This window comes from Coturnix japonica, chromosome 2 (assembly GCF_054131305.1).
Source record: "Coturnix japonica strain WE chromosome 2, WE-NBRP24, whole genome shotgun sequence".
Lineage (NCBI taxonomy): Eukaryota > Metazoa > Chordata > Aves > Galliformes > Phasianidae > Coturnix > Coturnix japonica.
The window spans coordinates 132,264,224-132,277,378 of NC_140664.1; the positions used below are offsets into that span (position 1 = coordinate 132,264,224).

The 13,155-nt window shown below is 49.7% G+C and overlaps 1 protein-coding gene and 1 long non-coding RNA gene across 5 annotated transcripts; one reads left to right on the plus strand and one right to left on the minus strand.

The window, feature by feature from the left end:
- Positions 1–512: 512 nt before the first annotated feature.
- LOC107308851 (uncharacterized) lies at positions 513–4,035 on the minus strand. Of its 2 annotated transcripts, none has more exons than XR_014943172.1 (2): positions 3,854–4,035; positions 513–1,468 (listed from the first exon to the last, which is right to left on the minus strand). It is a non-coding gene; the product is annotated as an uncharacterized LOC107308851 (long non-coding RNA). The 2 variants fall into 2 exon arrangements; XR_004306328.2 differs by having other exon boundaries at positions 3,491–3,996.
- Positions 2,419–12,904, plus strand: SHH (sonic hedgehog signaling molecule). 3 transcript variants are annotated; one of them, XM_015853028.3, is made up of 3 exons: positions 2,419–2,968; positions 6,989–7,250; positions 10,824–12,904. In XM_015853028.3, the coding sequence occupies exons 1-3, from the start codon at positions 2,660–2,662 to the stop codon at positions 11,528–11,530; spliced, it is 1,278 nt and encodes a 425-aa protein (XP_015708514.2). In that variant the 5' UTR covers positions 2,419–2,659; the 3' UTR covers positions 11,531–12,904. The 3 variants fall into 3 exon arrangements, with proteins under 3 accessions (XP_015708514.2, XP_085395079.1, XP_085395081.1); XM_085538953.1 differs by lacking the exon at positions 2,419–2,968 and adding an exon at positions 4,959–5,155; XM_085538955.1 differs by lacking the exon at positions 2,419–2,968 and adding an exon at positions 5,162–5,677.
- Positions 12,905–13,155: the final 251 nt, after the last annotated feature.

The following is a 13,155-nucleotide window of genomic DNA, read 5'->3' on the forward strand; positions in this document are numbered from 1 at the left end:
GCTCTCCAGCAGCACAGCGGTAGGGGCAGAGGTGGTCAGGGGGAGCTGTGCTGAGAACCCCCCGGGGCTGGTGTTCCCCCGGCCCTGGGAACGGTGGAACTGCAAGCCCGGAGTGCAGGGAGGGTCAGCGGGCACACCCCGCACCCGGCCCCGCTCCCGGCCCCTGCGGCCGCGCTGAGGCTGAGCAGAGCCCCCCACCCCCCAGCTCTGCTTTCTTTCACATCTAATTTGATAGCAGGGTGATTTCGAGCTTCCCACAGTTACAACTTTTCTTGATTTCTCCCCTAGCCCCCCCCCCTTCCCCCCCCTGCATTTATTACTCGCATTTAATTAATTCCTTCTTTGCGTTTCCTTTCCTGTTAATCTTTGGGTGACTGCTCTGTACATATGGCAATCTGATAATGAGGGAGTTTATCCTTATTCCCTATACTTGATCCTTCCAGGATATCGATCATCTTTCCTTGGGGAGGGGGACAAGGTAAGAGGGGTGATAAAAGATTTGCAGGATCCCACACCATTAGGGGCAGCTTTTATTCCTTGGCACTGTTTAATCAACTGTTATATCAAGTCATGCTGTTTAAGCAACCACATCAAAAGAACATAGCCTCTTTTGTATAAATTATATATTCCTTGTATCTGTCTTCTCGCATGCACACAGACGGGAAGATAAAACTTGAGTGTGTTTTTCATGGCATGAAGCAGGCGTTTGGCTGTTAGACGGCTTGTTTCTGCAGCTCGATGGGCTGACAAAAACCTCGCAGACAAGCGGCTGCCTTCCTCACTCTCCTTACCCATCCCCACATTAAAAACGCCGAAATTTCAAGTTGGGGAAGAGAAAGCAGAGCTTCACTGGAAGGTTACGGAGAAACATAAGTAACAGGAGAGGAGAGTGGGTGCACGGGAGGGAAAAGTCGATCCGAGAGTTTCCAATCACTTCTTTCAGCTCTTTCTCTAAAGTTTACCTAGGAAAGATCACTTTGTCCCTTGCAAGTTGGGGTGGTCCTCCATGCTGCTGTTCATGGCGTACAACTTTTACTTGACTCTTTTTCAACCACTTAAAAACTAATTTTCAAGTCCATCTTCACGTGCTTTAAGCGGATTACGACTCAGACGGGAAAACTCCCGCATCATCTCTCTCTCCAAAAGAGCTGCGTTTTATTTTTCCTTAAATAAAGCTGATTTCTATGTATTATTTTTTACTAAGGACTTCGGCTCACTACAGCTTGTCATCTCGGGACTTTTGAGAACTCCCAAAAAGCTTCTTCGAGTTTCGGGACGCTGGGACAAATCGCGTACACGCCGGAGCAAAAGCAGAGGAGCCCTTTGCAGCCGTATTTGTCCATACGGGACCCTGCCTTTCCGCCCGACCTGCTCTATCAGCCCCATCGCTGCAGTTCTGCTCGTCTCTCAACACCTTTGTCTGATCAGTCGCTTTTGGAGACCGGGGATAAAGACATCACTTGCCACGCTGCACGAGATAACAATTAATTTCACATTAAACTTATCCCCCCGCCATTCACTTTGCCTGGATCGATCGCTGCTAATTGTGTTTGCGGATGCTTTCAGCGCGTCGCTCTCCTTCAAAACTTAATGACACCCCGCGAGGAGGTGTGAGAGCCGAGAGAGCCGCTCGGAGCGCAGAACAAAGCGCAGCGCTGTGCCATCACTGACTGCGGCCACTTTCCCGAGGCGCTGCGTTATTTTCAATGGGGACCGCTCTGATTTTTATTGTTTATTTATTTATGCGTTAATAAACGCTGCTGAGGTGTCCGCATGATGCAGACGGGCACCCGGCTGCCTCCTCCTATCGGTTTTTCCTCCCTCCAAAGCAGTCATTTATCAGTTAAAACGTGACTGTGGTTCAACGCGCGGCTGTACGAGGGGAGCGGTGTCCCTTTCCTAGGGAAGAAACCTGTTACAAAAGCCCCCGAGGTGGGCTCAACCTCACAGCTCACTTTCCCCCCGAGCTCTACCATTACCCCACTAGGTTTCTATTCGCGGGGCTCCCCGATATATTCGGTATTTTAAGAGTTGCCCCCAGAGCCCCGCCTCGCACCCCTCGAACCTGATGTATTTTGCATTTATTGTTATTACTATTTCGCAGAGGCGTCCCTTCCCCGTGCTGTCGAATGTACCATTCTGCCAAGAAAGTTTTTATTATTCCTTAAAAAGGAGAGAAAGGAAAAAAAAAAAAAAAACACCCAACAAGCAGCGTGTAATTGATGTTATCCCAAGAAAGCTGAATCCCCGCCCCTTTCAGCTCCGAGCCCTTCAGGTAAAAGGAGAAGAAAAAAAAATCTTTCAAGAATTTGTTGCCTTTTTGAGGGTTAAAACATCAGAAGACAAGCTTGTCTCGCCTTGGCCAATCAGCTCTCGGCCCTGGCAGCTATAATATAGAACTAAAGGCAGACTCCTCTCACAAGCGTCTTGCTTTGCTACCATTAAAATCAGACCCTTTTTTGTCTCTCGATTGCTGTCTCCCGACCAAACTCCGATGTGTTCCGTTATCAGCGACCTAAAGGCTGCCATTCCAGCACCTGTCTTGCTAGGGATCGGTGGATAGTATACGATCAGAAAGCAGACAAGGACATAGGAGGAGAGAGAGCTCTAGAGAGACAGCCAGGGATAGGCACAGAGAGCTGTGAAGTAATTGGATTCAATGGACGAAATGCTGCTGTTGACAAGAATTCTCTTGGTGGGCTTCATCTGCGCTCTTTTAGTCTCCTCTGGGCTGACTTGTGGACCAGGCAGGGGCATTGGAAAAAGGAGGCACCCCAAAAAGCTGACCCCGTTAGCCTATAAGCAGTTTATTCCCAATGTGGCAGAGAAGACCCTAGGGGCCAGTGGAAGATATGAAGGGAAGATCACAAGAAACTCCGAGAGATTTAAAGAACTAACCCCAAATTACAACCCTGACATTATTTTTAAGGATGAAGAGAACACGGGAGCTGACAGACTGATGACTCAGGTAGAGCCACAGAGATACCTGTATTTGTGTTTGTTAACCTCTCTGAGAACCCCTAAAGGACGCATCTGTCTTAGCATTTTTGGGAGCCCCCCCCTTTCCCTCCCCCTTTCCCCCCGCCCTCCAAACTCGGCTACTTTCCCCGTAATGTCAATGCCATCTCTCAGACAAGTTAGCGGGGCCGGAGCCGCCGGTGGGGGTTCGGTGCGATACCAGCCGGCATCGCCATGGCGTTCCCTTGGAACTTGGGCAGGGACCGCCGCTCGCGTTCGTCCCCACGGATGCACTTTGCTCAAACAAACTGCATCCAGATCCGAGGACCGCGGGCGCTCAGTGACCGCTGGGCCGCTCTCTCCCGTCGCCGGCGGAGCCTCCGCGCTCGTGTTTATCGCTCGGGTTTATCGCTCGTTTCTTTTTCTTTTTCTTTTTTTTTTTCCCCTCTGTTTCATTTCATTTTACCCTTTTATTTATTTTTTCCCTCGCGAGCGTATTCTATATTTAGTAGGCATGCAGTCGTGCACTCACAAAAGGCAGCTGAAGCCGGATCGACCATGGCTCTCCTGATTCCGTATGATAGAGCTCGTATTGCAATACCATCATTTGCGATTGTGCCCATCAGAGCGTAAATATATTGATATTTCTTTAAGGATGCTCGCCGCCAGCTCTCTGGTACTTCCATAGGGGAGGGACTTGCAACTTATCGGCATTGCATCACCTTCGGGTTTAAAAAAATCTGATGGCACAAGGTTTACAACCGGGTAAATATTGGATCTCGGGCGGAATCGGATTGCGGAACCATTTTATGCAAAAAGAGAGAGAGAGAAAGAAAGAGAGAGAGAGATAGAGAACCTCTCCGAGAGTCACCTCGTAATTATTATTCATGCTCACCAGAGAGCTCGGTGAAGTCAATTGCTCTGCCAATCCCGGAGTTTCTCAAACTACATGCAATCTAGGCACTGGAAATGGGTTTCCTCCAAATATAGGTCAACGGCGCTTTTTTAATATTAATACATTTAAGCCCCACCTTCAGCGCTAGAACAGGACTCGCGGGGAAGGACGAGGCGGGGAGTGGACGCGGATGGGGTGCGGGGAAGGAGGGAGGGGGGGGGGGAGAGTGGGGGGGAATTTCCCAAACTCTCCCAGCTTCTCGGCCTGATTTTCCGCACGTTTGCCGGTTCTCCCGGGGCTCGGGGCCACCATCTCTTCCCGACCACCTTAAATCCGCCGCGTACCTCGGGAGCGCGGCGGCGCGTCTGTGCCGGGGCGGAGCGCGGAGCTCCGTGTGCGCTGCGCGGAGCTCGGAACGCGGAGCTGCAACCCCCGCGCCCCGCTGAGCGCTCCTCCGCCCTTTCTGCCACCGCATCTCGCATTTTCAGCTCCACTTAACTCCTCTCGCCCATCGATCGCGCCGGCTCGGGTTTCACCCTTCCCTCCTCGAGCGGAGAGGAGGAGGAGGAGGAGGCGGCTCCGCGGGAGATGGGCTCCCGGCGGGGCACGGCGCGGCGGAGCGGGTGCGGAGGAGCGGTGCGGACCGGGGGCGGTGCGAGGATGCCCTCCCGGGGCACGGCTCCCGCCGCATTAGACGGCAGCGGGTGAACTCCTGACCTTCTGTCAACTTCCCTCAGACGAACGGAACGAAAACAAATAGTTTTTTTTCTTTCTTTCTTTCTTTCTTTCGGGTTGCTTTAGACACAAAGAGGGAAGAGGGCCGGGTTGGGGCAGAGGGGACGAAGGAGAGGGGTCGGACTCGGGGTTGCCGTCCTGCAGCCCCTCGCCCTTCGCCTCGAACCCTTCAAGCATGGAGAGATCTTCCCCCGGAGAGAATTGTTAGGCTCGGGGAATAGCCGCCGAATGCATTAGTCGCGGGTTAATATTAACTTCGGGTTGGAGGGGGCGGGGGGGGGTGGGTGGAAAAAAAGGCAAACAGAGCTCGGTAAGTCGGGTTCTCAACTTTGCAGGTGACAACAGCAGTTTGCTGAGGGCTGCCCCCTCCCTCCCCCACCCCCCCACCCCGGCCATTGGCTGGATCCGGCCGAGAGATAAGGAGGCCAGGTCAGCACGATAAAGCTGGAATTTGTATGGAATAAAATAGCCATCTCGCCTAACGCGGGCACACGGCGGTGCGCGATGGGAGGAACTCAGAGATCAGCTTGGCATTTAGGAAGCCCACCAGGTTGTTTACACTGACAGGTACCTGTTAAGTGTTTCCTTCAAGCAATTCATTTGTGAAGAGATTAGGAGCTGGCAGGAGAGGGCTTGTTGAACAACTTCGCCTCCACACAAAGCGTCGGCGGAGGCAGCCCTGCTGAGCTTCACGGTGGCTGAACAGAATTGGGCTTGATTTGTGGCACACGACCCGATGAATTAATAAATAGTCTGGGCTTCACGGCTTTTGACTCCGACAATCCAGCTCAGGCGGAGTGAAAGGGAGGAAAGTCCTTTAGGAGGCCGTTCCCTTGCTCGATTCACGGCTCCTTGCGTTCTCTGAGCCAGAGGCCGGGAGGGACACCCACCACTGGGGCTGCTATCATGATATGTTACTATCATGATATCCTCGTGTTGTGATATCCTTCTATCGTGACATCCTGGTATTGCGATATCCTGCTACTGTGAGATCCTGCTACCCTGATCTTATAAATACCCGGACGTCCTGCCACCCCCATACCTTGCTCGTACCCGTTTAGCTCTGCAGGAGCACATCCATCCTCTCAGGTGTGCAAAGGGGGGAAGTAAAAATATGCCCTCTGCTTCCTCGTGCTCTGCTGTAGGGAATGGGCTGAAAGCAGCTTCCTTGGCTCTTTGCACTGAGTGCTAGGCCACAGAGTCCAAAGTGAGCTCGTGATTGTGTTTGATATCTCTCGGGGCCGTGTGTGTTGCTGGAATTGCTTTTTATGGCTGTGATAGACACATGGGAAGTTTCACATTGAACAGTCTTGTCATGTCCCTTAGAGTGGGGCTGGAAAAGGGATGGCCATGCTGGGCCCTGCTAAGAGCTGTGAAGGGGCCTTTGTGGGACAGGGCGTCCCACTTGGGGATGTATGTGAGGGAGAGCTCCTGCCTCTTGCTGTGACTTTACCCCATGTGCGTTCATGCTGTTTGTAGTCATGAGTTATTTCTCTCTGAAAAAGGAGGAAAAAGTTGGCCATGTGTGGTTTTTCTAGCTGTGTGCCTTTCAGTCAAATGCTTTCAGTGCTTATTTCTTATGTCTGAGGGCAGCTGCAAGTCCTTCTCCTTGTAGAGCTGGTCATTCCACCTCCTTGACCCACACACTAATCCTCTACACTTTCAGGGCTCTGTATAGAGCTCACCCCTGAATCTGCCCACTGTGAGGCTCTAGGTGAGCCCAGTAGCTCCAGAGAGGGGGCTGAAGGAAAACCCTATAGCATTTTCCTATGGGGCCTAAAGCTTCTCACTGCACACAAAGGCCACTCAGCATCCCTGTAACTCCTCTGCTTGGCCCTCTCTTGCTTTCCATCTTCCTTTTCTGAGCCATGTTATCATATGTCTATGCCAAAAGCAGAGCAAATGCTCCCAGCCCACGCTGCTTTGAGGACTCTAATGAGTGATGGGTGAGAAATAATAATTAAAAACAAAACAAAACACACAAAAAAAACCCAACAACAACAACAAAAAACAGCAGCACATAAAGTCTGTTAACGTGTACTGAGACCCCTTTCAACACAGAATTAAGCTGAAAAGACCCGGGGAGACATTCCGGGGAGAATCCCTGACTCTCAGATATATGGCGAGTGTTTATTCTCGGCAGAACTTTGTTCTCGGCAAAGGGACAGGGCACTTAGTGCAGGAATGCGGGGCTTTTAGACCGCGCACTCAGGCTGTGGGGCAGGTGCTGGAGAGGGAGCGGCGTTGCGGTGTTTCATCCCTTCTTCCTCCCTTTGGCTGGGGAGGGGGGTAGGATGCGACCCTGGAGGTGCGGGGAGGCTGGGGGGGGGGGGGCATCTGATCCCGGTGACAGCAGTGTCCCCTCAATGTGCCTTTCCCTGTGTCCCCATGTCCCCGCAGCGCTGCAAGGACAAGTTGAACGCCCTGGCGATCTCGGTGATGAACCAGTGGCCCGGGGTGAAGCTGCGGGTGACCGAGGGCTGGGACGAGGACGGCCACCACTCCGAGGAATCGCTGCACTACGAGGGTCGCGCTGTGGACATCACCACGTCGGATCGGGACCGTAGCAAGTACGGGATGCTGGCCCGCCTCGCCGTCGAGGCCGGCTTCGACTGGGTCTACTATGAGTCCAAGGCGCACATCCACTGCTCAGTCAAAGCAGGTGAGGCGGGGAGGGTGGACGCGGTGGGGACACCCCCGGGCTCTGTGCTCCAATTCCCCGTCCCATCAGCTCTGCCCGCCCCGTCGGGGTGCGGAACCGAGCGCCCGCCTCTGAGGCACACGTGGGGGAGGCGGTGGGGGGAGAGGGGCAGTGAAGGAGATAGGGGAGATGCAAGAAAGAAAGAAAGAAAAAAATGCAAGGAAGGAAGGAAGGAAGGAAGAAGCCCAGCCAGCTGCAGCACCTCCTGCCAGCGTTAATTTCTCTGTCAGTTTGCCCAGCCTTCCCACCACCGCCACACGCCCTTCTTCTCCCTCCGTGGGATCTAAGCTCTCCCCATCCGAAGCGATCGCTCATCTTGGGGCTGGAGGGGACCGGGAAATGAGCACCGAGCGAGGCCCCTCCGCCGGGAGCCGACGGGAAACTCCCAGCGCCCGATAAGCGCGCATCTCCTTCTGCCTCCCCTCCCTGTGCTTACAACGCCACACGCTGTCTCAACCCGGGAACAGCTCGCGAGAAACCCCGAGCTGCGTTTGGCTCTTCTAAAACAAAATTATCGTCGTTTTGCTGATTTTAAGCGAACCCCTTTGGCGTGTGCCAGTCGCCGGGCCCGCCTCCCTGTGCTGTACGGCAGTGTTGTGAGAGCATCCTCCAGCCTGGAGAGAGCTGCAAGTGTCAAGAAACACTTGGCTGCAAAAGAAAATAATGGGCTTTCTCTAAAAATATCGATTTACTTTGAAACAGCAAGTAAACAGCATTGGCTTCAACATGCCAAGCTGTAACTGGGTCCCAGTCCACACTGGGACTTCTCCAGCCCAGGGCTTTGTCCTGGGAGCCTGACATTGCTTTTGTTCATCTCCCCCAGCCCTTCGGAGGCTCCACAAAGCTGCTGGTCTCACAGCGATATGAAACGTCCCTTTCAATAGCGAGGATGGGCTTTATGGCTCAAGGTGTCTGATTGTGGCGCACAATAACCTTATTCCGAGCACCCACCCTAATCCACCTCCATGTATATTTCATAGGAGAGGAGCAACCCCCGAGCTGCTCATTGAGATTCCGCACACGCGGACTTTGGGGTGACATTTAGTGCGTGTCAGGCGGGGTCGTGTGACTGTACCACGAGGGTTGCAAGGGAATGGGCTTGAATTCCACCCGCTCGGTCTGGTTTCAAACTGTGGAAACCTCGTTTCATGATGGAGCATCTTATGAGAAGATTAAACCCCATAATGGCAGGCAGGAAGATTCTTTATCTAGATCTCTGTTTGCAAAAAGTATGATCCCAGAGACTGGAATGCAAAGAAGAGTTCCCCCAAGGCCTGAATTATTGTCACTGGGACAGGGGAGGGAGAGGCAGGGGTGGTAAAAGGGACATTGATAATGCGCTGCGGCAAGTATTTAGAGCGAGCTTCTGCATTTAAAATTCAAATACACATCTTGAGTGCCTTGGAAAAGTGGCTCTGCTGTGCAAATAGTGCTTGGAAGGTCCTGGGTTTTTTGGAGAGTATGTGTGTGAATTGGCACATAGGGTTTCTGCACCTGAACAAATAGGGAGGGGGAGAAAAGGGGGGGAAGAAGCTGGGAAAAAAATGGAAGTGTCCTCTCTTCCAAGAGTGTCTGCATTTATTACATGAATCAGAATGACAATGCTGATCCTTTATTGGATTTTAATTAGAGAACCCAAACAAGAGCTGCTCAAAGAAGCAGATTTTCACACCTCAGCCAATTCACTGGCGTGTTTGTAGAGCTGCTACACTACTAGATCTATTCATCAAGTCCCTGAATATGCAAACAAAGCTCAAGCCAGACCTTTGGTGCGGGCTTGTACGAAGGTGTAGTTTGCTAGCAGAGGGCTCCACATAAAGCGCATAGCTTGTTTGTTGCCATGTCCTCTCTGAAGAGGCCTTGGAGATCTCGCTGCTTCATTTCTGAAAGAGAAGTGATAAGGTCGTTAGCAAATCAATAATGTTCTAATTTTCGCCCTTCCTGTCCTTCCTGAGAAAGTCATTAGGAGATGCTCTGAGTGTTTATGTAAATCATGATAGCTTCAGCACCGGCCACAGAAGAAAAACATAAAATCTGACTACTTTTAAGGAGATAAATTACCAGGACTCTAAATTGGCACAGTGAGTAAACAGGAGAAACCAAGGGAAGGCAAGGGAAGGATCAGGAATGCTGGTGACTGCAGCAAAGGCACTTGTTATAGTGACATACCATGGGCTACAACCCAGTGTAGAGAAGTGAGACCCTGCTGTCCCTAGGCTAGGCCTGGAAATCAGCAGCGGTCCTTCCAAACCTCACCATCCAGGGCTAAACTTTCCAGAAGGAATTTGTAGGAGAGACTTGAAATCCATCAAGTCCTCTCACTGTTTATGATATGTTAAAGCCTACAGTTATTTTCCCTGTTAGCTCTCAAAAAGCTGCAGCAGTAGCTACAGCATTCGGTGTCAAAACCCTGAACAATTCCAACAACACCTGAGCATGTGTTCAAGAAACATGGAGAAGTAATGCCTGGGAACATGGGCAGTAATAGCGGTAGGTGGGAGATTGGACTGGATGATCTTAGAGCTCTTTTCCAGCCTTAATGATTCTATAATTCATGTGAAGGAGGTTATCTGGGTTGGGTGCAGGCATAGGGATGCCCTGGGACCACTAATTCAGGACAGTGCAGTGGTGTTACCAGGAATGGGGTGCAAACCCCAGAAATGAGAAGGCAGTGAAGGCTGGAACAGTGCAGTGTAATGGTGGAACTTGCACCGTGTGAGCTCTGGGTGGAAGGCTTGACAAATTGGGCTTTGCTTCTTTCCATGAGAAAGCTACTCTTCTGCCCTGTGGCATTTGCTTCCTGAGAGATGGGCTTCTTCAGTACAAGCTGCCATGAGCAGCGAGCAGGGTCCTAGAGCAGGAGAAGCCACCCTGCTTGTAGGCCTATGCACTGTCTGCCAGCAGCTGTGAGGTGCAAGGCACTCAAGTTCCAGAAAAAAAGGAAAACATGACACTTCTTCTGGAACAGCTGTTGCAGCTGGAAAGTTTTGACTGCCTCACTCAAGGAGGTGAATGCAACTGATAGGGCTCATAATTCGGCAGGAGGTCAAGCATGGAGGCATAGTGCTGGAAGGGAATCTTGTAGCCAGCTACAATGGGGACATGCTGGTTACCAGGACTGGTGGTGCTGGAGAAGACTGGAGAAGAGCAGGCACATGTGAAACCTAATCACTCTCTACAGGTCTGTTAGAAGAGGTTGTGGCAAGGTGAGGCCTCAAGTTGAGCCAAGTTTAGGTTAGATGTTAGGAAAAACTTCTCTCTGAAGTAGTTGTCTGGTACTGGCACAGGCTGCCCAGGTAGGTGGTGCCGTCGCTGTCCCTGGAGGTGTTCAAGAAATGTAGAAATGTGGCACTGAAGGACGTGGTTTAGTGAGCAATATTGGTGGTAGGTGGATGGTTGGACTTGATGTTCTCAGAGATCTTTTCCAACCTTAATGATTCATGGCTCTATGCTCTGGGCATGTTAGGAGAGTTGTCCCCGCACCCTGTCCCATTGGTCAGCCCTCTAACCCCTTGTGCCTCTTTCTTTGTGCAGAAAACTCAGTGGCAGCCAAATCAGGAGGCTGCTTCCCTGGCTCGGCCACAGTGCACCTGGAGCATGGCGGCACCAAGCTGGTGAAAGACCTGAGCCCTGGGGACCGCGTGCTGGCTGCTGACACGGATGGCCGGCTGCTCTACAGTGACTTCCTCACCTTCCTCGACCGGGAGGACGGCTCCCGAAAGCTCTTCTATGTCATCGAGACACGGCAGCCCCAGGCCCGGCTGCTGCTGACAGCTGCCCACCTGCTCTTTGTGGCCCCCCAGCACAACCAGTCAGAGGCCAATGGGCCCGCCAGTGGCCAGGCACTCTTTGCCAGCAATGTGAAGCCTGGCCAACGTGTCTATGTGCTGGGAGAGGGCGGGCGGCAGCTGCTACCTGCATCTGTCCACAGCGTCTCATTGCGGGAGGAGGCATCCGGAGCCTACGCCCCGCTCACCGCCCAAGGCACCATCCTCATCAACCGGGTGCTGACCTCCTGCTACGCTGTTATCGAGGAGCACAGTTGGGCCCATTGGGCCTTTGCACCATTCCGCTTGGCTCAGGGGCTGCTGGCTGCCCTCTGCCCAGATGGGGCCATCCCTTCTGCCGGCACCACCACCACCGGCATCCATTGGTACTCACGGCTCCTCTACCACATCGGCAGCTGGGTGCTGGATGGTGATGCACTGCACCCACTGGGCATGGTGGCACCGGCCAGCTGAGAGCGGCTGGAGAGGGACAGAGACAGAGTGCGGGAGTGAGAGAGAGAAAAAAAAAAAAATGGGGGAGGGGGGAAAAGGAGAAAAAAAAGAAAATAAAAATAATTAAAAAAAAAGAAATAACCCAAATGGAAAGAAAACAGAAAAACAACAAGGAAAAAAAAAAAAAAGAACAAACAGAAAAAATAATACATATTTTTAAAAGAGAGCACGGATTAAGACTTACAAAATAATAATAATAAAATAATAATAATTAAGTAGGGACAGTCCAAAGTAGACTTTAAGGGAAACAAAGACCCCGGGAAGTTCTGTTCCGTTTAGTTTATAAATATATATATATTTTTATTTGTTCTTCTGTTGTTTTGTTCATTGTTTTGTTGTTGCTGTTGTTGGTTTTGTTTTTTTTTTCCTCCTCTCCTGGATATTTATTTCTTCGGTATGTCGAATAGATGTTTTAAATGCTATGAACCGGACCTTCAAGAGCCTTAAATAGTTTCTTTTGATAATTTATTATCATGCGAACTGTTCTCACAGGGGAAAAAAAAAAAAAAAAAGAAAAAAGATTATTTTGTGAGGCCGAGCAAAACTGCGCAGAGTCTATTTTTCTACATGTCACGTGTGTCCTGACTTTCAGACAGCAAAATGCCATACTTTCCCATCTCTCCATTGCGTTGCTCCTTCATTTCAGCAAGTCTAGAGAAACAAGCGAGCCAACATATACACAGAAAAGAAAGACAAACTTCACGGGGGTCCGTAAATTATATTTTTATACGCAGAATTGTAAATTAGATTTTTTTGAGAGATCAATACTTAACTGAATCACATTTCGTTTTTTGAAATAGTGTAAAATATGAGAATATATTATTTTAATTTAAATAGTTGCAGATGTAACGTCATTTCCTGTATTGTTTTGCCATGTTTCTTAAATATTTTTGCTCTGTAAGAAAAGAAACCAACCCACCATTTGGCCACGTTGATGGAAGTCAAGACTGTTACACAAACTCTCTTTATTTGCAAAAAAAAAAAAAAAAAAAAAAAAAAAGATTAAAAAAAAAAAAGGAAAAAAGAAAAAAAAAAAAAAGGAAAAAAAAAAAAGCCGTAAGAAACTTTGTTATTTTTAACGTCAAGAAAAAAAAGTAAAAAAAAAAAAGGATTTATTAGAAAATAATATTTTTTAAGAAGCGCACATGGCGGCGATTCTGTGACGATGGAGGTGGTAGTTTGTACAAAGGGGAGCAAAGGATGTTTTGCATTAATAAATTGAGAAATAACTGCTGTAAATTTACTAAAATGTATTTTTTTGAATATTTTGTAATAGTTTTAATAGTTTTTATAGAAATAAAATGTGCCATGCACAGTCTGGTTAGTATATAATAACTAAGAGTTCCTGGTGCATCCCATTTTTTGCTTTTTTTGTTTTTTTTTTCTTTTCCTCTTATTTTACTTTATTTTTTTACATTATTTTATTTTAATTATTTTTACCTTATTTGTTTGGAAAACGTAACGTCCACAGGAGTGCCCATTATTTTATTTAGATGTGTTGCTTACCACCTTAATTTTGATATGCTGGATAAGGAAACAGATACATCACACCCGTTCGAACCTGTTGTACTAACAGTAGAACCTCA